At 37.2% G+C, this 23,618-nt stretch overlaps 2 protein-coding genes across 2 annotated transcripts; both read left to right on the forward strand.

Moving 5' to 3' along the window:
* The first annotated feature begins 7,173 nt into the window (after positions 1-7,173).
* On the forward strand, positions 7,174-12,555 carry LOC127261231 (uncharacterized). Its single transcript, XM_051289481.1, has 6 exons — positions 7,174-7,547; positions 7,637-7,725; positions 8,947-10,955; positions 11,045-11,566; positions 11,649-11,748; positions 11,848-12,555. The coding sequence occupies exons 3-6, from the start codon at positions 8,947-8,949 to the stop codon at positions 12,553-12,555; spliced, it is 3,339 nt and encodes a 1,112-aa protein (XP_051145438.1). The 5' UTR covers positions 7,174-7,547; positions 7,637-7,725.
* Positions 12,556-13,126: 571 nt separating this feature from the next.
* Positions 13,127-16,521, forward strand: LOC127260538 (uncharacterized). Its single transcript, XM_051288293.1, has 11 exons — positions 13,127-13,349; positions 13,436-13,673; positions 13,774-14,015; positions 14,126-14,332; positions 14,416-14,505; positions 14,615-14,713; positions 14,823-15,119; positions 15,214-15,276; positions 15,387-15,471; positions 15,940-16,079; positions 16,170-16,521. The coding sequence occupies exons 1-11, from the start codon at positions 13,290-13,292 to the stop codon at positions 16,185-16,187; spliced, it is 1,539 nt and encodes a 512-aa protein (XP_051144250.1). The 5' UTR covers positions 13,127-13,289; the 3' UTR covers positions 16,188-16,521.
* The last annotated feature ends 7,097 nt before the right edge of the window (positions 16,522-23,618 follow it).

The following is a 23,618-nucleotide window of genomic DNA, read 5'->3' on the forward strand; positions in this document are numbered from 1 at the left end:
ATTTCTTTCTGGAAATGGCTATTTGTCATCCATAAAGTAAGGCATAAAGAAATGAATCTAATTATCAAGTAGTGTCAAGACGAACCATATAATTACAAAATCTTTCATCATCTATGTAACAAATTAAGCCATAAATCTAACATTATGAACAAAAATTAAAAAGCAGAAGAGCTTAACTAGGCCGGAAAAAAAACAGAATTAATCCCACATCCAAACTTACAGGAAAAGCTATGGTTCGCGTTTGAGGACGTCCGCGGGCAGCAGTGGAGCGCGGTCGACGGCCGAAGACAGTGAGGAGGTGCGAGGTTCAGGGGTGCAGGGCGGAGGACAGCCAATCGCAAAAAAGAATACATGTATTTTTTTTTACTAATTAATTTTTCACTGTTATTTGTATTGTATTTCTTTCATATTTTATTTTCCAATATAATTTGTTATCCTTCCTCCTATTCTTGCAAGACGTATTTTTTATTAATATATGCAATAAAATATTTATAGTAATTTTTTTAATTTAATTTTAAAATTTTAAACTTGATTATGCATAAATTAGTTATGCATTTTTTTATTTTCTACTAATTAATTGTAATATTCATACCATAATGCAGAAAATAATAAAATTAAAAAAAAGAAAAATTGAAAAAAAAAGAATAAAAAAAATACTTACATTGTATTTGTTTTTATTCTTTTTTACTAATCAATTTTTTCGTTCTTATTGTATGTTGCATTTTTACAAATTGATTTGAAATAATATTTGAAAAATTCATATATACATATAATTATAATATAAAATTATTATTATTATTATAATAGTTTGATTCTTATTGTCTAGGTATCTTTTAATCATCTATTATGTTATTTGTTATTCTATAGATTATTTTTTTAAAAGAATTATTGTTTAGATGTTATTTTTCAATTTGATTTAATTCAAATAATATTATATATAAAAACTATATGTATTATTTAAAAAATATTAAATCAGTATAAAATTTAATTTAAAAATAACTCGTGTATGACACGGGTTACATGCTAGAATATATATATATATATGATATATGATATGATTATATTTCACTCATTATCCATTGATAGTATTTAACGGCCAATTTAATTACAATTTAACTTAAATTCAATTTAATTTTCAACACATTATTTGCTCAAAGTCAACTTTTCAAATATATTATAAATCGAATATTTCATATCTTATATAAAAAAAAAGAAAAAAAAAATTATTCAAAAAATAGAAAGTGAAATAGTCTAGACCCTAGAGAGTATTGAAGAACTAAAAAAAAGAAAGTGATATTTAATATGATATTATTGGAGAAAAAATATATTTTATTTAATATTTTTGAAAATTTAAATCATGCATATTCAAGTTGTGTAAATAAAGCCTAGAACTATATTTAATTATTAGTCAATAAATTAAATATCTCAAATAACTGTATGTCGTGCCTTTGAATGGGTCAAGTACTTCTTTGCATGTATATTTTATTTTTCTCTTCTCTATTATTATTATTATTATTATTATTATTATTATTATTTTGTGTGTTATTTTATTATAAATCTAAATTATGTTCAAGTTGGTGCTGGTGTGGTGGGGGTGTGGTTCTTTTGTATATATTAATATTAATGTCAACCGCCCCCGAGACATATATATATATATATATATATACATCAGAATGTCCCAAATAATTGAACATGAACACATACAGAATTAAGTCAATAACAGGTTAAGTTGGTGCATCGATCTATCTGTGTGTCTGCTCAGGAAGGAAGGAAGGAAGGAATAATCTTAATTGAGGAATAATGGTATTAACCGAGGTGTTGTCCCAGGGAATGGATTTGGCAAAACAACTGATCCAGCAGCTCCCCCATTCAATTAATTCATCTTCAATGGCGGTTTCTGCCTCTGACATTAATCTCCTTCTTCATCAAATCCTCTCTTGTTACGACAAAGCATTATCCCACAAACAGCTCTTTCAACCCAAAACTCCCAACAATAAAAGGTAATTAATTTGATTATTTTACAAAACTGTGTGTGTGTGATTATTAATATTGTACTAAATGACGACTAATATGGTTGGTACTGATACAGAAAGAGGGAGTTAACGGTGGCTGAGATTGAGACTGAGACTGAGACTGAGAGAAGCGCTGTAGTGGTGGATTGCAGAAAGGGTATTAGTGCAAGTGCAGGTGCAGGACGACGACTAGGGATCATAGAAGAAGAAGAAGATGGATTATTTAGGAGGAGGAAATATGGGCAGAGGCCTATTCATCGCAAAGGCACCCATACTTGTACTACAACTACTGCTGCTGCTGCAATTACCTCCTTCTCCTCATCTACCAAGAAGAAACAAACCCCATTTCCGTTGCCATTGCCATTATCATCAGAATCAGATCATGATTATGATTATGATGATGATGATGATGATGGCGATGATCACAATATTGCTGCTACTCCACAATATGATGACTATGAGCAGATGATGATCAATAACATTGGTGATGTGGTGGATGATCGCAATTGCAATCCCATTTCTGAAATTAACGACTCAACACTACTCTTCCCTTTGGCAGCAGCAGCATCTACCATGGAAACGACCACCACCACAGCGGGTTTGGATAGTTCAGACAGGAGGATGGAGGGAGACTTCTTATTGTTCCCTGCAGGACGTGTGGAGGATCAGAAACTGTTTGATGATTTAGGTTTGGATTTGGATTTTGATTCCAATCATCTTCAGATGCAGATGTGGGATGACGACGAGAATGGTTGGATGCACTTTTTGGAATAATCTTGTGCGCACGTACGCCTATGTGAAATGTCTCTTTTCTTAATTATTTTTTGTTCTTTTGTTGGACTAAAAATCCAAGTTGGATTAAATGTAACGGCTTGGATTTAAATGTATTCAGCAAGTGCGGACTTTTTATGTGCAGAAATTCAATCATTTATTATTTTGATGATGAAACCAATTAATATTAGGATTGTGATCCTAAGTCTAGATGCATCATTTATTACTTTTTATATATCATCATGAAAGTAAAAACTGAAACCTAAGGGTTTTCTCAAAAGGAGTGGCCTTATAAGTTTAAAGAACACAATACCTTCCATCAATTAATTTGTAGATCCGAATCATATTTATTTGTTTTATTTTTTTATCCCAATGATCTCAAAATGACAAACCTTGTACTTAGGGTTTAATTCAGGATAACTTCTAACAAGTGGTATTAGAGCAGTTATGTTTTTGAATTATAGAGATATTTTATTAGATCAATGGATCGGAATTTGATTGATGTGGATTTTTATTATTAGTTTGTCAATGTGTTATAACCGACTGGCGCTACGTTTATATTTGTGTGTTTCCATCGATGTTTATACATGTACAATCCAGATCGATTTGATATAAAACGATATTAAAATCATTCAATCGAAATAGTGTGCTTCTTTATCATACATATGCGTGAGATTATTAAATATAAACTCAATTGATTAATCTTGCAAGATATCTCACATCCATGTCTACACATGCAATCATATATTCATATGTATATTTTATTCGCAAGTGCAAACAAATATGAATCCATGCCCTTTCTTTATTTATTTGTAATTTTTATTGTTGTTAATCTTGAATTAATTTTGGAATAAAAAATTATTTTAATCCAAAGGGCAATTGGATCCGAAAGGATAACGTCATATTGATTCTGAAAATATTTTCAAACAAAAAGTTCTTTGATGGCGACATCTCATTCGACTATGGATAAAGAGGTATCTTCTTTGACTAACATGGATAAAAATGAATTTAAAACCCTAAGAAGCTTCAATGGCAAAGAATTCAAAATCTCCAAATTTATTACTCTACAATTATCTCTCATCACAAATTTACTCTATTTGGAAGAAGAAGGAAAAACCGATATAATTCCTCTTCCTGAAGTCGACGGATTAACCCTCGACAGAGTAATTGATTTCCTGAACATGCATATAGTAGAATCCTCCCAACAATTAACTGTCGAAGAAAAGAAAAAAAATGCGACAATTTGTTCGCCAATTGTAAGATCCATGATTTCCCTGACCTTGCCTCGCCTGCGAATTATTTGAGCTCAGTTTGTTCTGGATGAGGCTTGTCAGAGATCAGCTGATGCAATGAAGAACAAAAGTGTGGTGTGAGTGAGAAACGTTTTTTTAGTAGAGAACTATTTCACGCCTGGAGATGAACAAACTATAAGAAATAAGCATGAATGAGCTTATGAGGGAGTCGATCCCGCGAAGAAGAAGATATGCAGATTGATTGATCAATGACTTTAATATTATTCAGGATCGACTGAGGTCTTGAGGTTTTAGCATGTTTGATTCTTAGTTTCCAAATTTGCTTTTTTAGAACTAGTTTACAATTTTTATTCATTAAATATGTCAAAAAAAAAAAGGATATTTGAGTAAAAATAAAATTTTAAAAATAGTGTTAGTTTGGAGTTAGAGGCGAGCACGGTTCAAATATTTTTGTAAATAAAAAGGGTTCTACTCCTGAAGTTTTATATAGCTACCACTACTGTCCTTATCCCGAAAAGGGATGTTCCAGAGTCGTGGGCTCATTATCGATCTATTAATTTTTGCAACAGCAAAAAGATCATTACGAAATTTCTCACGGTGCGATTGGGGACTTTATTGTTGCACTTTCTTTCACCACAACAGAGTGGATTTGTGTAGGGGCGCGTGATTACGAATAATATTCTAATGACATCCGAGATGGTTCACAACTTGAACCTTAAGGCACGTCGGACAACGCGCTTATGAAATTGGACCTTAACAAGGCGTATGATAGAGTATCGTGGTGCTTTTTGAGACACTTTATTGAGGTTCGGTTTGGCAGAGGAGTTTATTGTGTTGGTGATGCACTGTGTGGAGAACGCTTACTACTCCGTCTTGATTAACAAAGATCTTGGGGAATTTTTTAAATCCTCCCGGGGGCTCCGGCATGGGGATCCATTATCACCGACCTTGTTTGTGCTTTCGACGGGCCTTTTTCGAGAGGATTGGAGCGTCTCTATCAGGTTGTCCGAAGCTTTACTTTTGTTGTAGAGGGGAGCGTCTCTATCAGGTTGTCCCATTTAGCATATGCCGACGATATTTTGATATTTGTGAGTTCTTGTGGTGCTAGGGTGAGATCTTTGACGAAAGATTATACAAGGATCACCGGTCAAAAGGTTAGTCATCAATGTCTAGAGGGGGTTCGGTAGTAGCTTCAGTTAGTCACAGATTTTAGAGCACCTAACCTTTCGCTTACATATCTTGGTGTGCCCCTTTATGTGGGAAATCAGAGGAGTGTTTTATACAAGGAGCTTCTAGGGAAGCTTTTGAGATACTTGAGCCATTGGGATTGGGCTATCTTGTGGCACGGCGGCCAATTGCATCTTATTCAGAGCACACTTTTATCCTTTCCACTATAATTACTTCATGTGCTACATCCTCTGCAGACGATTCTTCATGAGGTTGAGAAGATCTGTTAGCGTTTCTTTTGGGGCTCGTATCATGATCGACAACAAAACTGGATTTCATGGGCGAATGTGACACGACGGCAGAAGAAGGGTGGATTAGGTCATACGTGTCTCTCGGATATGGTTCAGGCTTTTTTGATGAGGCTTTGGTGGAAGCTTCGTTAGAGTTCTTCATTCTGAGCGAGCACGATGAGGCACAAATACTTCTGCGATACTTTTCCGAGCCTTGCTCTTAATTGGAGTTACGACAGCCTGGTGTGGAAGCGTTTGTGTTGGGTTAGGGCGGAAGCATATTCATAAATATATTGGACATTAGGTCGAGGGGAGTGTTTTTTTTGGGATGATCAATGGTTTGAGGAGCAGCCCTTTCGACCTTTAGGGAGAATAGATTACCGCCGCCACCGCCGACTTGAGCCCGGGAGATGTGGAGTGGTGATTCGTGAGATGTAAGGAGATTACGAGCTTATCTCTTAGAGTCGCTTTACAACGTGTGATGTTCCATTTGACAGACAAACAGAAGATCGAATGAGTTGGATGGCTTCGGCATCCGGTGTATTTACGCATCTTCAGTTTGGGAGCTTTGTGAATGAATCCGCCAGATGATCCTCTCGGAGGAAATACGAAGCCCTCTTTGCTTCACATCGTTCAGAGCAATTCAAATGAACTATAGTATCAACAACGGAATATACGTTCTAACACTCCGAGAATACGCCGATGAAAGCCTCTACGAAGACACAAGTATATGCGGAGTATGTCTCCGGCAATGATAATCCAAACAATGCCGCAAAGTGCTCCAAAACTCACTGGGCGGCGTCTCAGTAAAGAGATGTGATATGGTCTCATCCACCTTATGACCGCACTGATATCGTGCCACAATCGGAACACCATAGTGCCGAAGAAATTCATCAACCGGTACGTGACCACAATATCTTCAAAAGCCAACTCCGCACCCCGTACCACGACAAAAATAATTTAAAGGGTTAGAAATTATTTCAAATCTTTCGGAAACTTTTGCTTCCACTACAATTTTTATTTGCATTGGATATATATTTATTTTAATGTGAATAATTACATTCATTGAGTTTTTTTTTTTTCATTTATTTATTGTTGATTTATAATCAGACTGGTGGATTTATTTTAGTTGGTTTGATGGTCCAATTAAATTTGTGAACTAGCAGCATGTGTTTTTCACCGTATGCATTCACTAACTCTCCCGCCTTAATACATTGAATCAAACACATATTTTTTATTTTTATATTATATTAAAATTTAATTTAACATTTAAATCATCATATCAATAATTATTTATATGACATAAAGTAATTATTAAAATTCAAAATTTCATTATTAAAAACCCAATCGACTAGCCCCCAAACACACAACTAAAAAACTTAGAAGGTACAAATATTAATAATTTAATAAAAAATAGTTCAGTTTCTAATTTAAAGTACTGTTGATTCCAAACAGTTCAATGTCGAATGCATCAACAATCGCAACAAAATCACCAACCTAATTAGTGTCAGTATATCACAAATCTTGACTTTTTCGTACAGAACTTTTTCACCAAGTTCTAGGCATACACTACCAAAAAAAGGGCTATTCACCACAGGTTGAGAGTCCGTAACAATAAAATCGTAACAAATAGATATATTAGTTACGACAAAATCCGTGACGAAAAAAAAAAAACCCGGTCAACGTTTTAGGTTCTGTCGTTACGCAAAAAATATCGTAACAAATAATGAGATGGTAGAATTTGGTCAAAATAACATTAGTTACGTAAAGTGTTCGTAACTACTGGTATTTAATTTTTTATTTTTGGAAAAGTTAAATTAAAAAAAAAAAAAAAAAAAAAAGTAAAATACTGGATTGACGCTTTCATTCCAGAAACGATCAAAATGGACAAAAACGCTATATCATCCCACACTTAGACAAATTAGGGCATCTGGTTCATTTCCCTCGTTCGCTTCTCACAGTCGCCGGCGATCCGATTTCCTGTAGCTGCCGACGACGACGCGCGAGGTGAAATCGATCCGTCCCTGGGATCTACTCCGGCGCACCTCACCCAGGTAAGGTTTTGAAGGTAGCTCGAAAAAGATTTTGTATTACGCGAGGTATCTTCGACAAATTAGGGCATAATCTCATTTCTCCCTTGTAGAAAACTCGATCGAGTTTCCTTCCTCTGAACCTGCAGGACGACGAGCATTGTGAAATCAACGGAAACGAGGGATCTACTCCGGCATCTAGGTAAGGTTTTTAAGTTTTCTCCCGAAAGATTTGGTATTACTCCAAAGTTCTTCGCCTCTTTCTCGGTATGGATATAGTCTTACATTTTAACTCCATTTGTTTGGGCTTTATCGTGTGTTACATTTGAGGTGAATTTGTATTCCTTTGTCCAGAAGGAGAGTTTTTTTGGTTGAATTTATTTTTTTGATATTTATCTTTAATTTATAGTTAAACACCAAGTGCAATGCTTTACTGTATGTTAAATTTATGAGGTATTTCTTTGTTCTGGTAGCTTAAATGTTAGATTAAAACATATTAGCTCAATCCTCTTGCTAATTTGTTCAGAATACAAAGTAATACATTACGTCAGGAAACTTAATTCGGCTGTTGGGAAGCATTTAACAAGATTTATGAATTGCGAAATACCTCAAGTTGCATGCTTCTTGAATTGCAGTTCAGTTTTCTGATCGTAGGTAATTTACTATCAGATTTCGTTATCCTGCATTTGTAGTATGCGTATACACATACAGTCACCCATACATATATTCATTATAGCATTTCTATAAATTAAGGATAAAATCCAGGGCTTATTTACACTTTGCATTGAGAGTAGGGAGTAGAGAGTAGAGAGTAAAGGATGAGGGCGAGAGTAGTAATGTGAGAAGAAGATGATGCAAATGCAGTTTTGGTGGAAACAGATACAGTGAATCTTGTGGCTTTGGTGCTGTGTACTATTCCTATTTGTATCCCTCTAATTGGGGTAGAGAGCCATTTCTGTACCTCTATATATATATATGTATATCTATCTCAAAATTCTTATAGTACACGTCTTCCATCTCAATCTCCATCTTCCAGTCCCATATAGATAGATAGATAGATAGATATAGTGGTTGCAGCATACACACGGATGTCCCCCCCATGCTCCCCATGTCTTGTCAATTTCAGAAACTTTTTCACTTCTTTCTCACTCTCTCTTGCTGCTGATGTGTCTATTTGTGACGGCCCAGCATTTGTGACGGGAAATATATCCATATAATACTATTTACATTGCATCTATGGAAGATTTTTAAGTGGTGAGGGCTGCTGATTTTGGTCCATGTGCCTTAATGTTGTGATAAATTATAATGCTAGCGTCATGAAGAGCATCCATGTTTCCTATTATATCGGTGAAGGTTATGTTGTACTTATATGTTTTTGGTTGCATGTTTTGTTGATGGAATCGCATGTATATTATATTGCTAGATGGATAGGAGTTGGATAGACGATGCGAACCATATCTCCGCTCAATATTTGGACGGGGTCAGGGCTTTCTTAGATTTCGCATTTAAAGATCGTAGCTCTGAATCTTGCATCTATTGCCCCTGTACATCTTGCGGAAATCGCTTAACAAAATCTCGTAGAGATGTCTTGCTCCATTGTATTCGTTATGGATTCGACCAAACCTACAAGGTTTGGACTTGCCACGGAGAAGGAGAGGTGAACCCTGCTGTTGCAAACGACAATATGCCAATGCGTTGGGAGGAGGAACTAGAACTTCTATTGCGAGAGTGTGCATATACAGAGCACACCGATCCGGGGCCCAGTGGAAATGAACCTCATAGGGATGACGAAAATGAACATATACATCATGGCAGTAAGGGGTATAGAAAGATGTTAGAAGATGTAGAGAAAGAGCTCATACCAGGGTGCAAGAAGATGAGTAGACTCTCGTTTATCGCACGGCTTTTGCACTTGAAGGTTTTGTGCCACTGGTCTAATAATTCTATTGATTTGCTGTTAGAGCTGTTACGGGATGCACTTCCAGACGATGTTGTCCTTCCGAAGAACTTCTATGAGGCTAATAAGCTGACCAAGGACTTGGGGTTCACATGCAAGACTATCCATGCGTGCATCAACAATTGCATGTTGTTTACCGGGGAAGATGTTGACCGTGAGGTTTGTGTTGTGTGTGGGGAAAAGCGATTTACACAGGGTAAAGATAGATCTCCAGTGAAGAAGTTAAGGTACTTTCCATTAATTCCGCGATTGCAGCGATGGTACGTATCTTCCAAAACTGCATCTTCTATGAGATGGCATGCCGAAGGGCGTGTAGACGATGGCAAGATGCGTCATCCAGCAGATAGTCCTGCGTGGAAGAGTTTCGATCATCGGTACCCGACGTTCTCTGAGGAGATTCGCAACGTACGCCTCGGTCTGGCCACTGACGGTTTCAACCCTTTTGGGAATATGAGTGTGAGTTATAGTATTTGGCCCGTCGTACTTGTGATATATAACCTACCTCCGTGGCTGTGCATGAAGCAACCATCGTTCATCCTCTCTACGATTATAGACGGCCCGCATGGCCCGGGGGATCGGATTGATGTCTTCCTTCAACCTTTGATCGATGAGCTTAAGGAGCTTTGGTATGATGGTGTTCGGACGTACGATGCGAGTACTAAGGAGGATTTCCAGATGCGAGCTGCATTGCTGTGGACTATTAGTGATTTTCCCGGTTACGGTATGTTGTCAGGGTGGCCGACTCGTGGGGCGAATGCATGCCCTGTTTGTGGTTTAAAAACTCATTCCAGATACCTGAAAAATGGACATAAGTATAGCTATTGCGGGCATCGACGGTTCCTGCCGGCTGGGCATAGAATGCGCTTTGATAAACATGCATTTGACGGTTCGATGAGCTTTGACGGAAAGCCTTCTCGCTTGACCGGCGCTGAACTTCTGCAGCAGCTTCAGGATATGCCTACTGAGTATCGTACGGTTGACTTGATTGAGAAACGCATTGCACAGGGGTCTCGCAAGCGTCGCCGGGGGGTGAACGGGCAGCAACAGGTGTGGAAAAAAAAGAGCATATTCTTTCAGCTCCCTTATTGGTCTAAGAATGAGGTACGTCACAACCTCGACTTGATGCACATTGAAAAGAATGTGTGTGAGAATGTACTGTATACATTGTTGGGAACTAAGGGGAAAACAAAGGACAATCTGAACACGAGGAAAGACTTACAGTTGATGCAAATACGTAGTTCTTTACACCCGGTATCGGGTCCTAGGGGCGCTATATATTTGCCGGCAGCTACGTACACCATGAGTAACCCCGAAAAACGGATATTCCTATCTGTGTTGAAGGACCTCCGACCACCTCATGGGTTCAGTTCAAACTTATCGCGTCGTGTGAAGGTAGAACAACAACTAATATGGGGACTTAAGAGCCACGATTGCCATGTTCTTATGCAACGAATTCTACCTATTGCTGCCCGACGGTATACCCTTGAAACGCAATTATTTTAATTAACATGATATATGCCTCCTCTAAATATAACTGAAGGTGCTGATTCAACACTTCCTGTAGGTGTCTTCCCAAAAATGTTGTGCTCGTGTTGATTGAACTTTGTAACTTCTTCAATTCGATGTGCTCAGCTCATAACACAGTTCGTGAACTGGAGCGAATCCAAGAAAGAATTTCTTTGACGCTATGCCATCTTGAAAAGCTATTCCCACCTTCATTCTTTGATGTAATGGAGCATCTGCCTATCCATTTGGCTGAGGAGGCTATGGTGGCCGGTCCGGTGCAGTACCGGTGGATGTATCCCATTGAGCGGTACTTGGGTACTCTGAAGAGGTACGTACGGAACAGGGCACAACCTGAGGGTTCGATTGCACGTGGATACCTCATGGAAGAATGCGTGACTTTCTGCTCAAGATATCTCGGAGACATAGAGACCAAAGAGAACCGGGCTGCTCGAGGGGAGGAGGACGAGACACAACACGGGAAAGGATTGTTTGGTTCTAGGTTCAATCTTGATTACAATACGATGCACCAAATTCATTGCTACATCCTAGGAAATATAGATGAAATCAGTCTGTTGCGAAGGTTTTTTCACATCAATTTAACAATACTTGTATGCGTATCCGACCTGTGTTGAATATCTTCGACTTTTATTTTTGCACTGTAGGATTCACCTTGATACTATTAGGTCATGTCGAACTCGCGCACCCCCACGTGAGGTGCACCAGCAGCACAACGAACAATTTGCGTCTTGGTTTCAATCATATGTGAGTACTGCCTACATCGTCCGTACGTGGTATCTTGACTACACTCCCAAAAAACATTGAAATCACGAGTGTTCATGAACTACTTTACATCAAATGTAGGTAGATGATCCGACGAATAATGATGAGTGCCCAATCTCAGCGGAGATCCGTGCATTGGCGGGTGGACCATTATGCAATGCAACACGGTACTCTTCGTGCATTGTGTCAGGAATACGCTATCGTGTTCAAGACCGGGATGCAAGGAAGAGGACACAGTGTGCAGGTGTTATGGTTACGGCAGATACAGTGAGTTATGCCTCAGCTAGGGACCATAACCCACGAGAAGGTTCCGTGGCATATTACGGGATTCTTACGGACATTGTGGAAGTGTACTATAGCAATCAACAGAAGTATCTCCTTTTAAAATGTGACTGGGTGGATCTGGAGAGGGGCGTTAAAGAGGATGAGTTCAAATATAAATGTGTGAACTTTAAGTATTTGATGTACCCCAAGAACTTGCCCACGGATGAGCCTTTCATCTTAGCGACCCAAGCCTCTCAGGTGTGGTACATTGCAGACCCGGTTGATGAAGGTTGGAGCGTTGTCGTTCCGGTGTCACGGCGAGACACGTATGACGTGTATAGTACGATCGATCATAGATTCAGCACAGGGTTACCTTTAGATGACGGAGGCAATGTTAGAGGAGCAGCCGATTACTGGCTAAGGGAAGGTATTGAGGGGCAAGTAGTAGAAGATGCAGGGCAGATGGACCATGCCGATACTTCGCCTTCGGATTCGGAGGAATCCTCCGAAGATGATGGTGCTTAGCGCAGAATCAAATAAGCGGGCATTTTTGGTAGTATGCGAATATAGCCTAATTGGCCCATTTTTTATGGTTTGGCAACCACGCAACCTTTTTGAGTTCGCAGTTCAGAATAAATTACACATCTCAACAGATGGTCATCTATGTGGGGAGTGGGGGTCGGTGATTGAAGTACGTAATAGGTAACCACTTTCGGACATGCATGCCATCGTTCATAGGCCCTGTTTTCGCTTGATTTGCTGAAGCACTTTGCATCCATTATGCGCGCGCAGGATGTTATGATTTTTTCCGAATATGTCAACGCGGATAAGCTCTTTACCCCCGTTTGCGTATGCTGAAGCAATTTACCCTGATTAATTGCAGTAACTATTATGTGAATTTCTCGTAATATGTCACTTCATAAGCTTTGTTGTGATAAGTGTGTTTTGATTTTCTCCTAATATACGTTTTCATACTGCCAACTAACACTGGTGTCTTGCAGGTTATGGGCAAATCTCAACGTGCTGCCGTTGGAGGGTCACAGGATCCGGCAGTCTCTCCCGCAAGACGTTTTACCTGGGCATCCGCACATAACAGCCCCCTAGAGGCAACTCATCCCGCAAGCAGGAATCCATCGCCCATCCGCAATCCCACAAAGAAAGTGACAAAACGGAAGGGATCTCGGGTCTCGCCACTGCTCCAGCGACTCCTGTCCATCACATCAGAGTGGGAGAAAGAGCGCGATGCTCGTGGTCAAAGCATGAAGCCAACATCTTCCACTCGAAGGGCAGTGCTTCAGGATTCAGAGGGCCCTTTGGAGGTAATGTGGTTCCTTTGCCGAAAGCATGTCCTTATTTGAACTCTCAGTATAACACTACAATAGGCTGACACTGTTAACCCCAACAGGAACATGATGATAGGGATGTTCCATCACTTTTTGATCCGACGGCACTGACACAGGATGACGATGATACAATCCCCCCCACACAAGCAGATGACGAGACACTTCCGCCGACGCAGGACATGGAGACTGCAGAGAGTGATATGCCACTCTTGGATGAAGGGCCAGGCTCCGACCCCACTCTGATGACAGGAACAGAGGCGGGCAATATGGCACCATTGGACGAGATGACATCGCACGACGGTTTGGAAATTAGCCTTCAAAGATTACCGATTACATTTAGTGACTTCATATTTTGCATGTAATATCCTTATTAGAACATGTAATCTCCTGTTTGTGTCAGCTGGTTCGTCAAAGAAAAAGCAGGGGAGAGGGGCGGCACGAATGCCGCGTGGATGGGGAAAAGATCACAGGATGCTTGTATTCACATCGCCGGATGGTAAAAGCATCGTCGGACCCGACGTAAACGAGTACAAGACAGCCATTGGGGTCATTGCACGCAACGGAGCTCGACTTCCTCTACATTACCCCACGTTCGCTGAGATACCGGAGACGAAGAGACAGGGTGCATGGATGGAGGTTCAGGTGATGCAAACTTCATTAAATTGAAAGTTCTTTTATTTCATATAGATTCTTATATATGGCCCTACCATCTTCTCCGGACCTGGTGGAAACCGTGTGAAACGGCATTCCAGAGTAACAGCGGATTACCAGACTCAGCGGAGAAAGTGGTCTTGGCTGACCTAAGGGAAGTTTGGAGGCACTGGAAATACAGCATCAAATCAACTTACTTCAATCCGATCGAGGACGATGAAGAAGCACTGAAGAAGGTTCCCTCAAGCAGGATTGTGCCCGATCAGTGGCCGAAGTTGGTTGAGTATTGGCGCGACGAGAAGGTGAAGGTACGCATAGGGACATGCCAAATTAATATACGTTAAATCTGCACGGGCATGGACTGAGAACTAAATAACTTTGATTGACGTAGCTTCAATCCAAGAAAAATGCGTCGAACGTAGCGAAAAGAAGCTTTCCACATCGTACTGGGCGGAAGTCATTCACGACTCTGGCAGAGGAGGTACCTTTTATTACAATTAAGTAATTAGTCATGTCATGCTCCATCCCCATATTTTCCTCTCCTGTATTTCATTATGTTTTCGATGACAGAAGGCCTTGTATTGCTGCAGATCAAGGCAAAGGGGAAGGACCCCGACAATCTGGAGATTTGGATTTCCAGTCGCACACAAGGCAAGGGAAAGGATGACCAAGAAACCGAGGAGATATTGGTAGAATAAATTCGTTCCCAACTTAGTTACAATTCAGTCAGTATTTACATCTCTAACAACAAGAGCAAGTTCGGCCTCACTTAAATCTTTCCTGTAGACTTATTTACAGAATGAGCTAAACAAGGTTCCCCCTGAAGGGCGGACTCCCTCTGTTCGGGAGACTCTGTACCGACGGGCCCTTGGGGGAAAGATTAAGAAGCGGTCAAAGGTCGACAGTGCGGCAAGTTCAGTTCATCCCCGCAGCGAGTCAACTGGTTTAACAGACAGTGTAGCATTCCAGCATGGGTGGGAACAACTACAGAATGGAATGGAGGAGCTGAAGGCAATGATGGATGAGTTCAAAACCATCAAGGCTGATGTGTATGCATTCATGCACAGAAACTCCGGAGCGGTTACTGGCCAGGCAGTAAGTATTCATAATCCCTGACCTGTTTGGTATGAGTATCCCATGAGATTTGGATGGCGAAGGAATTTACCATCCTCGGCATGTTATATGATAGGGCACATCTCGTATTGATTCAGTCCCTGAGATTCCCAGGCCTGTGTCCGAGCCAAGCATGACGGTATGATTCCGTGACGCCCTGGAGTTTCTTAGAAATCAGTGCAGTGTCTAATTTAGGCTACTCTTGACTGCGTACTACCTTATCCAACTCATATGCCCTGTCTGTTGTAGGTCGGCACACATGTGCTTCTATTATCCCCCACCGGTGAGAAAAAAGTTGTTGCAGAGGGACTTCTGCTCTGCCCCCCTGGGCCAGGTTGGTCCGGTATCTTTAAGGATGTTTAATTAAACTTTTAATATGCCTCAGCGAGATATCGTAGGTTTTCGTGACTGTTCAGGCCTCATATTGCGTATTAGCATGGATTCACTAAGTGTAGAAGTATACAATGATACGATCCGTGGATTTCCAAAGCGATGTAGACTGTTAATGTAGGGGTGGTAAAATAACTGCTATTATGACGACCCATGTTTATTGAAGGATGTTTGGTTTAAAGATCAAGCTGCAATTACATAGGAAATTAGGGTATAATGTGCTTCGCTACCTAACTCATGAATGTAATACCATGTACTGTACGACATGTCTGAATGTACGTACTCCTCTTGTTCTAGTTCCACAGTATTACACTTATAATGTCTGTGTTATGACATGTTATATATACAGTTCGAACGTCTGTTGATATATATGCTTGAATGTAATCAAAAATTGCTCTTGTGAATGCTGTAGGTGACACACTTTCCTTGGTCAAGGTCTTCGTGACATCCGCGTCAGTCCCGGACACACCCCTTATTTTGCCGACCATTTCTGGGGCGACTACCCTTCGCGATGTCGTCGGCGAAGATCCTATTGAGTGGAGCTACAAGGACGTAAGGATCTACTTTAATACCTTTCTTGTATTGCCTTCCGAAATTTATAAGAAGTATGACTTAAAGTAATCTTTGTGTTGGCAATTGCAGCTCATGCGCCGGGCTTGAAATGTTGGTACCGATACACCCATGTTAATTGCCCCGTTTGTCATATGGATTGAATGTCGAACCTGTCTTTGGATGGATTGTCTTGAGTTTTTGTTGAACTATGTCTGGAATTGATGCGTAGACCTTTGTGGTTTGAATTCGTATGGTGAAAAATGTGCCTAATGGGATTGATGGATAACCGTATTTGCTTATTGCGTTGTTTACTTGTGTTTGAACTGTTAAGCACGTTTTGCGGAACAGGTTGTTGATGTGTAGATACTAGTAGGCTTGTTCTATGGGTTGCTTTACTTTGTTGGTAGGTATGGAATTCAGATTTTAATATGAATTAATGTTTGCGCGGGGCGTAATGATGATGATGTTTATAGCAATCTTTGTATTCGTAATTTATTTTCGTATCATACGCATCACAGCAGGTCCATTTGTTACGAACAATTTCAATTGCAGCGTACCCCCTGTTTTTCACAATACGCTATTTTTCCGTAACAAAAGGCCAGAAAATCGTTACAAAAAGTGGTCTTTGGATATTTGTTGTTACAGACGGTTTCGTGACTATAAGTAGGTAATATTTTTTTTACGGGGTTCAATGCCGTTACAAATAGTCGTAACAAAAACCAAGTTCTGACAACCGGTCAATGGAAAACACTTGTAACGCGAGGAACTTCCGTAACAAATACCGTAACTAAAAGTCCTGCCACACGCGCGGAAGGATCTACCTTTCGTTACGAGAGAAAATTCGTAACAAACATCGTAACAAATACCATACTTCAGGGAGCGTTGACCGATCGTAATAGTTACGAAAAGTGGCGTGGCAAAAAACATTCGTTACGCGAGTACACATTACGGAAAAAAGTCGTAACAAAGGCGTAGCAAATACGCAAATTGCACGAAATATGGCTTTTTGTTACGATTTTCCGGCCGTAATAGAAAACAGTTTTTTTGGTAGTGATACTTGATATAATTCAAGGAGATTCTATCTAAATATTGTTTGATTTCTAGCCCCATTAACCAGTGACCTTTAGGTATCTACTTAAAGTATTTAAAGTATTATTTTTAGTTTAATTTTATATTTTAACTATATAAATATTATTGGTTATAAATTTATTTATTAATAATATATACATATTTAATTAATATACTATCACGAATTTTTAATAAAAATTTGATGTTATCTATTTAATATGAAAAATTGTTAAATTTATTTAACATATATTTTTTAGTATCATAACTTCTTGAATTACGTATACGTATATTTTCCATCAATTATTTTACTATTCATTTTTTAAACTCAATCATTTTTTTAAATATAACACATAAAATTTTAAAGTTAACAATATATTTAAATATATGATTGATATAATAACTATAAATAGTTAAATATTCAATATATTAATATCGGAAACAAATTAATTAATACATATTAATTAAGTAGAATAAAAATTGAATAAAATTATTTATAATGTAATCCTAAATAGTCGAGAGTTTCACAAAAAATATTCAATTACAATAAAAAAGGTATTAAAGATGATTTTGTTATTTTATTGTTATGTTAAATAGCTATGAACCATCATATAAAAATATTGTGGTTATTTTGGTTACTTATGTCATGACTTTAAAAAGTTACGGAAATTATACCATAATAATATATGTAATAATTTAAAATATTGAAAATATTTTCGTTATTTGTGACACAACTTAAATTAGTCACAAAAAAATTTTGTGACAATTTTGTGATAAACTAGTAAAAAGACACGGAATAGAAATATTTTGGACATTTTGATTATATAAGCTACTACTTTAAATAGTCATATAAAGTTACTTGTAACATTTGTTTTGCAAATATTACCCACATAACAGTCAAAAGCAAGAAATTGTAACACAAATTTGTCACACAATTGTTTTTCGTGAGTTTTAATTGTTGCAAATTAAAATTTGCGACAATTGTTTTTAACTATTAATCTTTTTTCTAATAGTGAGGTTAGTCAAAGAGCTCCCTAAATTTGTTGTCTCTCCTCTTTCCATTCTATCACTTAGAGGATCACTTATAACTAAATTTAGAGGGTGATTCTTGTTTATTTGGGTCTTAATTTTCTTTTTTACTATTTTTTATGGTGTTGACTTAGTACACTATGGGGTGATTCAACAGTTGTCTTAATGACACCCGTGCTAACCTTAGTCTTTTGAGTGTCTTTAATCTCAATTATGTTTTTTTACCACTTAGTTCTATTTCTTCAATATTAAACTCTTGACCTCTCTCATCATCTCCACTTCATCCCGTAACTTTAATATTTGCAGAGTTCATCATTTTCCTATTGCTTAAATTATGTGGTAGGCACACCTACTCGTGTATGAGGTCTCAAATAAACCTGAAGCACGTTGTATAAATCACTTCTGCCCACATATTTGTTGCTACTATTTTGGTATGCATCAAAGATATAACCATCTCTTGAAGGGATTTTTTTTTATTTTTCTCTTAATGACTCCATTTTATTAAGATGTTTTGGGCACTGAAAATTCATGAACTATTCAATTTCTATTGAAAAAACCTTCAAATTCTTTGTTTTCAAACTCTTTAGGATGATAAATCTTGATCCTCATTACCCTTGAATCCTTCACCTTTGAAACTTGGCTGCACAAGATCTCAAATGCTTCATGCCAAATTGATCAAGGACTAGCCCGAGAAAGCAAGGAGAGGCCCAATGTAGGTCTGTAAGATTAATCCTCCTTAATTTGAATTGATGTTTGGAGTTCTTTGGAGGATAAAAGTTCCAAGGATTTAGAGGAAAGCCTCCAAAAGGACACAAAGAAAAATCCCAAAAAGAGTGTACAGTCCCAGAGTTGTCAGATACATGGTAAGGATTGTGCCATTAAGGGAATTCTAAAGAGGTTTTATGGTGAGTATTAATAGTGAGGATGTTTGTAGATAAATATCAAGAAGATAAATGAAGTTTTATGAGTGTCAAGAATGTTTAATGAAAGGGGGTTACAAGAAAATGGATGTGAGAATCAATGATTCATTGAGTTAGAAAGTCACAAATATGTAATGAAACTTTGATCAGAGGACCCAATGAAGAAGTTATAAAGCTTAATGATATAATTTAAAGAAGAGAATGATAGAGCGTTAAAACGAGGATGATTTGCATGATGGGAACAAATGACCAAAACACCCCACAAACTATCTTTTCGTCAATCTATTGTTTGTTTTTATTTTATTTTCCTTATTGTTTCTTATGTTTTTTTTTTTTTTTTTTATGTTTTTCTTGTAATGCATTTCTTTTAGTTCTAAATTTCCAGCAAGTCATTTACTTAATTTTTATTTCTTTTTATTGTTCTTGCTTTTCTCAATGTTATTTTTATAAATCCTCATTCAATTTCAATTATGCAATTTTATCCCGAGTGAGACCCAGTGTGGAGTCTTTTTTGAATGGGCTGGAGAACCTAACTTCTTCATCCTTCACACAAGTCTAACACACAATAGTTGTCTGAAAGTGGAATTTGGGATACAGCGGTATGTATGTAAGTATTTATTTATGCTAGCACAATAAGTATATCTTTTACAACATTGTGTGTGCACTTCAATTGCACCAATCATTGTCACCGAGGGAATGCCTGCTATGCAATAATAAAGTAGATGGATAGTTACTATTAGGAATATGACCTAAACAAATATTTGCAGAACCTTAAAAATAAAAAAAAAATAAGAACTAGAAATTTAAAGGACACAAGGATATATGTGGTTTAGTCAAGATGACCTACATCCACGGGCAAAGGCGGAGCAAACATTCACTATCAAGAGAGAATACAAAATAGGCTTGAATAACGACTCTAAAGCCCACAACTCTCAATCTCCCAAAACACCCTAAAAGAAAAATAAGTAACCCACAATTATATATGAAAATACTACTTGTCTAATTTTTGGTGTGTCTCAAAACCCAACCCAAGGTTACCAATTTATAACGAAGGGTTTATGGCAAATTTGTCGCCACAAGCAATGTGGGACAATGCTGTTCTTCAGCTTTTTAAAAAATTCCAATGTGGGATAAAGCCACATAACAAATTTCCACTTTGGCGTGTCCAACATTGACAAAATAGTGAGCTTGGTTCACCTTCTCCACAAAAGCCCCATCGGGCTAAATCACGAACGCTGAACTCCAATCCAACTCAAGCACTATTTGAACTTGAGGACTGGGAGAGATTATGTAAACATATCAACAGGATTCTCCTTTGTATCAATTTTTTGAATGCAAACCTTCTCTTCAGCAATGATGTGATTCATTATGTCATGATGCCTTTGGTCTTTAGTCAACTGTGTCGCACTTTGACTGTCATAATGAATAACAACAATACTCTGATGTAGACTGAGCTCGCCCAAAAGACCTTTCAACCATAAATATTCTTTAATTGCCTCTATCCCTACCATATATTTTGTCTCTGTAGTAGACAATCCGCAACTGGTTGTAAGGATGTTTTCCAGCTAACTGCACAACCGCCAATGCAAAATACATAGCATAAGAGGGATCTTCTTCTATCAAGATTGACAACATAATCAAAATCTACATATCCAACTAGAGATCTACTATTTTTGCTAAACTCCAAGCATGCATTCAAAGTACCTTGTAAGTATTTCATAATTCACTTCATAGCCTGCCAATGCGCTTTTTCAGGACAAGACATATATTGCTAACAACACTAACTGCCTGTGAAATATCTAGATGGGTGCATACCGTTGCGTATATAAGACCGCCGAATGCATTTGAATAAGGAACTTGCGCCATTTTTCTTTCTCTTCAACTGATTGTGGTGACTGAGCAGCTGATAATCGAAAATGATTAGAAAAAGGGACACTCACTGGTTTGGCATTATTCATGCCAAAATGCTCCAAGACTTTCTTAACATAGCTTTCTTGAGTCAATACCAGTCTACTCTGTCCACGATCACATTGGATATGCATGCCAAGAATTTTCTTTGTTGCTCCCAAATCCTTCAGTTCAAATTCACTACTACGTTGCAACTTCAAATAGTGAATTTCGGACATATTCTTGGTGGCAATAAGCATTTCATCAACATATAACAATAGATAGATGCGAGTACCACCGGCTAACTTCCGAAAATAAACACAAGTATCATAAGTACTCCGCAAATATCCACTACTCAACATAAAAGAGTCAAACCTCTCATACCACTGTCTCGGAGGCTGCTTCAATCCATATAAGAATTTCTTCAACAAACAGACATATTCTTCCTTTCCTTTGATTTTAAAACCCTGGGGTTGCTTTTAAATATTCTTTTGAAATTCCCCATGCAGAAAGACTGTCTTAACATCCATTTTTTCTAACTCAAAATCCTCAATGGCAACCAAAGCAAACAAAACACGAATAGAGCTATGTTTGACAACAGGTGAGAAAACATCATCAAAATCAATACCTTGCACTTAACTATAGCCATTTGCAACCAACCGTGTTTTATATCTTACTTTATCACCTTCTAGAATGTCTTCATTTTTCTTGAAAATCCATTTGCTTCAAATAATTCTCTTATTTGGCGGTGGTTTCACAAGAACCCAAGTATTATTCTTATGAAGAAACTCAATTTCTTCATTCATAGCCGCTATCCACTTAGCAGAATGAAGGAAAAAAAAAAAAAAGAAAACAAAAGTTCGGCCGTTTGATTTCGATTCTAATTATGATAATTCATCCTTAGAAGTAAATAGAATTTAATTACAATTTTAAATACGATTCACATGATTTATTTTATAAATTAGATATTTGACTAACATTCTTCAAAATTTATAATTAAATATTGAACTATCAAACCACAAAAGTTATTATGTTAGATATAACTCCAAGTTTATATTTGGAGAATTTCACATTAATTTAAATTCAAGTTATTTGACTATTATCTTAAATTTTTTTTGCTTATTCATAACTTAGAATATTTTTATTTTAAAATATGTCAGTCAAAATGATATTAGCTGTAAGAATTTTATGATTACGATAGAGTATTCGATTACAAAAACAATTTCAGAAGCAAACGGATGAATTTAAAAATTTATCATTTGAGCAAGCTAGTAGCTCATTTGAATAACCAAATAGCTGTTTCGTTTGCTAGAAAATTATTTTTGCAAGCTTATTATTTATGAGTGCGTTTGACAATTAACTGATAGCTTTTAACTGTTAGGTGATTCAATTAGCGGTTTGTATTAAAGTGTTTTGTAAAACAACGGTTTGACATTAGTTGTTTATATGTAAAATGACAATTAAAGATATTGATATGTTATTTTTTAAAATATTTAATTTTCTTCATTTTGGTTTAAAATTTATGATATTTTTTTTATTAATTATTGAAAATTATAAAAATGTTATAAAATATTTATTTTTATTTTTATTATTTAGATTTGAGAAAAATATTTTTATTAATGATAGATTCTGGTGGATGTCGAGGCTTAGAGTGACGAACTCACCACCTTGCTACTGATGGATTGGGAAAGGAGTTTTTGGGAAAAAAAAATTGGAACACAAATTTTTTCTTAATTTTCCTTAACGCAGTAGTCAACCCAAGTTATATATTTAAAATACTTGGGTGGCTTGGGAATATGAGACAATTTATTTAACACAAGTAAAAAGTAGTGATTCTTCGTTAGAATATTGAAAAACACATTTCACTAAATTTATTCAATACTAATTTTTCATTTACTCAAACATGGGAAAATTACTAAAAATTTCCCACATGTATACCCTGTTAATACTTTTGTCATGTATTTATCTTATTTGCAAAATACATCCTACATATTTGCAAAATACATCCTACATGTTTGCAAAAGTCACTATTTCAATCCTTTTTCTGTGATTGACGTTCACACCACGCGCGATCACGCGCGGCCAAAGGATAGAAATAACGACTTTTGCAAACATGTAAGACATATTTTTTCAGCGAGATAAATACAGAATATAAGTGATAATAGGGTATACATGTGGGATATTTTTTGTAATTTTCTCACTCAAACATTTTTCTTTCCTTTGACAATATTCAAGAAGAAGTTCTTTTTGAGCAACAAGTTCTCTTAGAACATGGAATCGTAAATGGATATTCTTTATTTTTCTATGCAATACAGGATCCTTTGTGAAATTGCAGAGCTATTGTTGAAACAGATAATTGTAGGATCAGTTTTCTTAAAATTTAAGCTCTCCTCAATTCGTCTTAGCCATAAAGTTTGAGACCCAGCCAAAGCCGTTGCTATGTCTTCAGCTTCGGTGGTAAAAGTCGCCATGAATGGCTGTTTTCTAGAGTACAATGATACAATTCCACTTCCTAGACTAAATACATAGTCTGAAGTGCTTCATGAATAATCTATGCTTCCACCAAAATTGCTATCAATATATAAAGTAAGTTTCACTGGCACATAAGCTTCATAGAAAATTCCAAAATTGATGGTCC

Source organism: Andrographis paniculata, unplaced genomic scaffold, assembly GCF_009805555.1.
Source record: "Andrographis paniculata isolate CXL003 unplaced genomic scaffold, ASM980555v1 Contig62END, whole genome shotgun sequence".
Lineage (NCBI taxonomy): Eukaryota > Viridiplantae > Streptophyta > Magnoliopsida > Lamiales > Acanthaceae > Andrographis > Andrographis paniculata.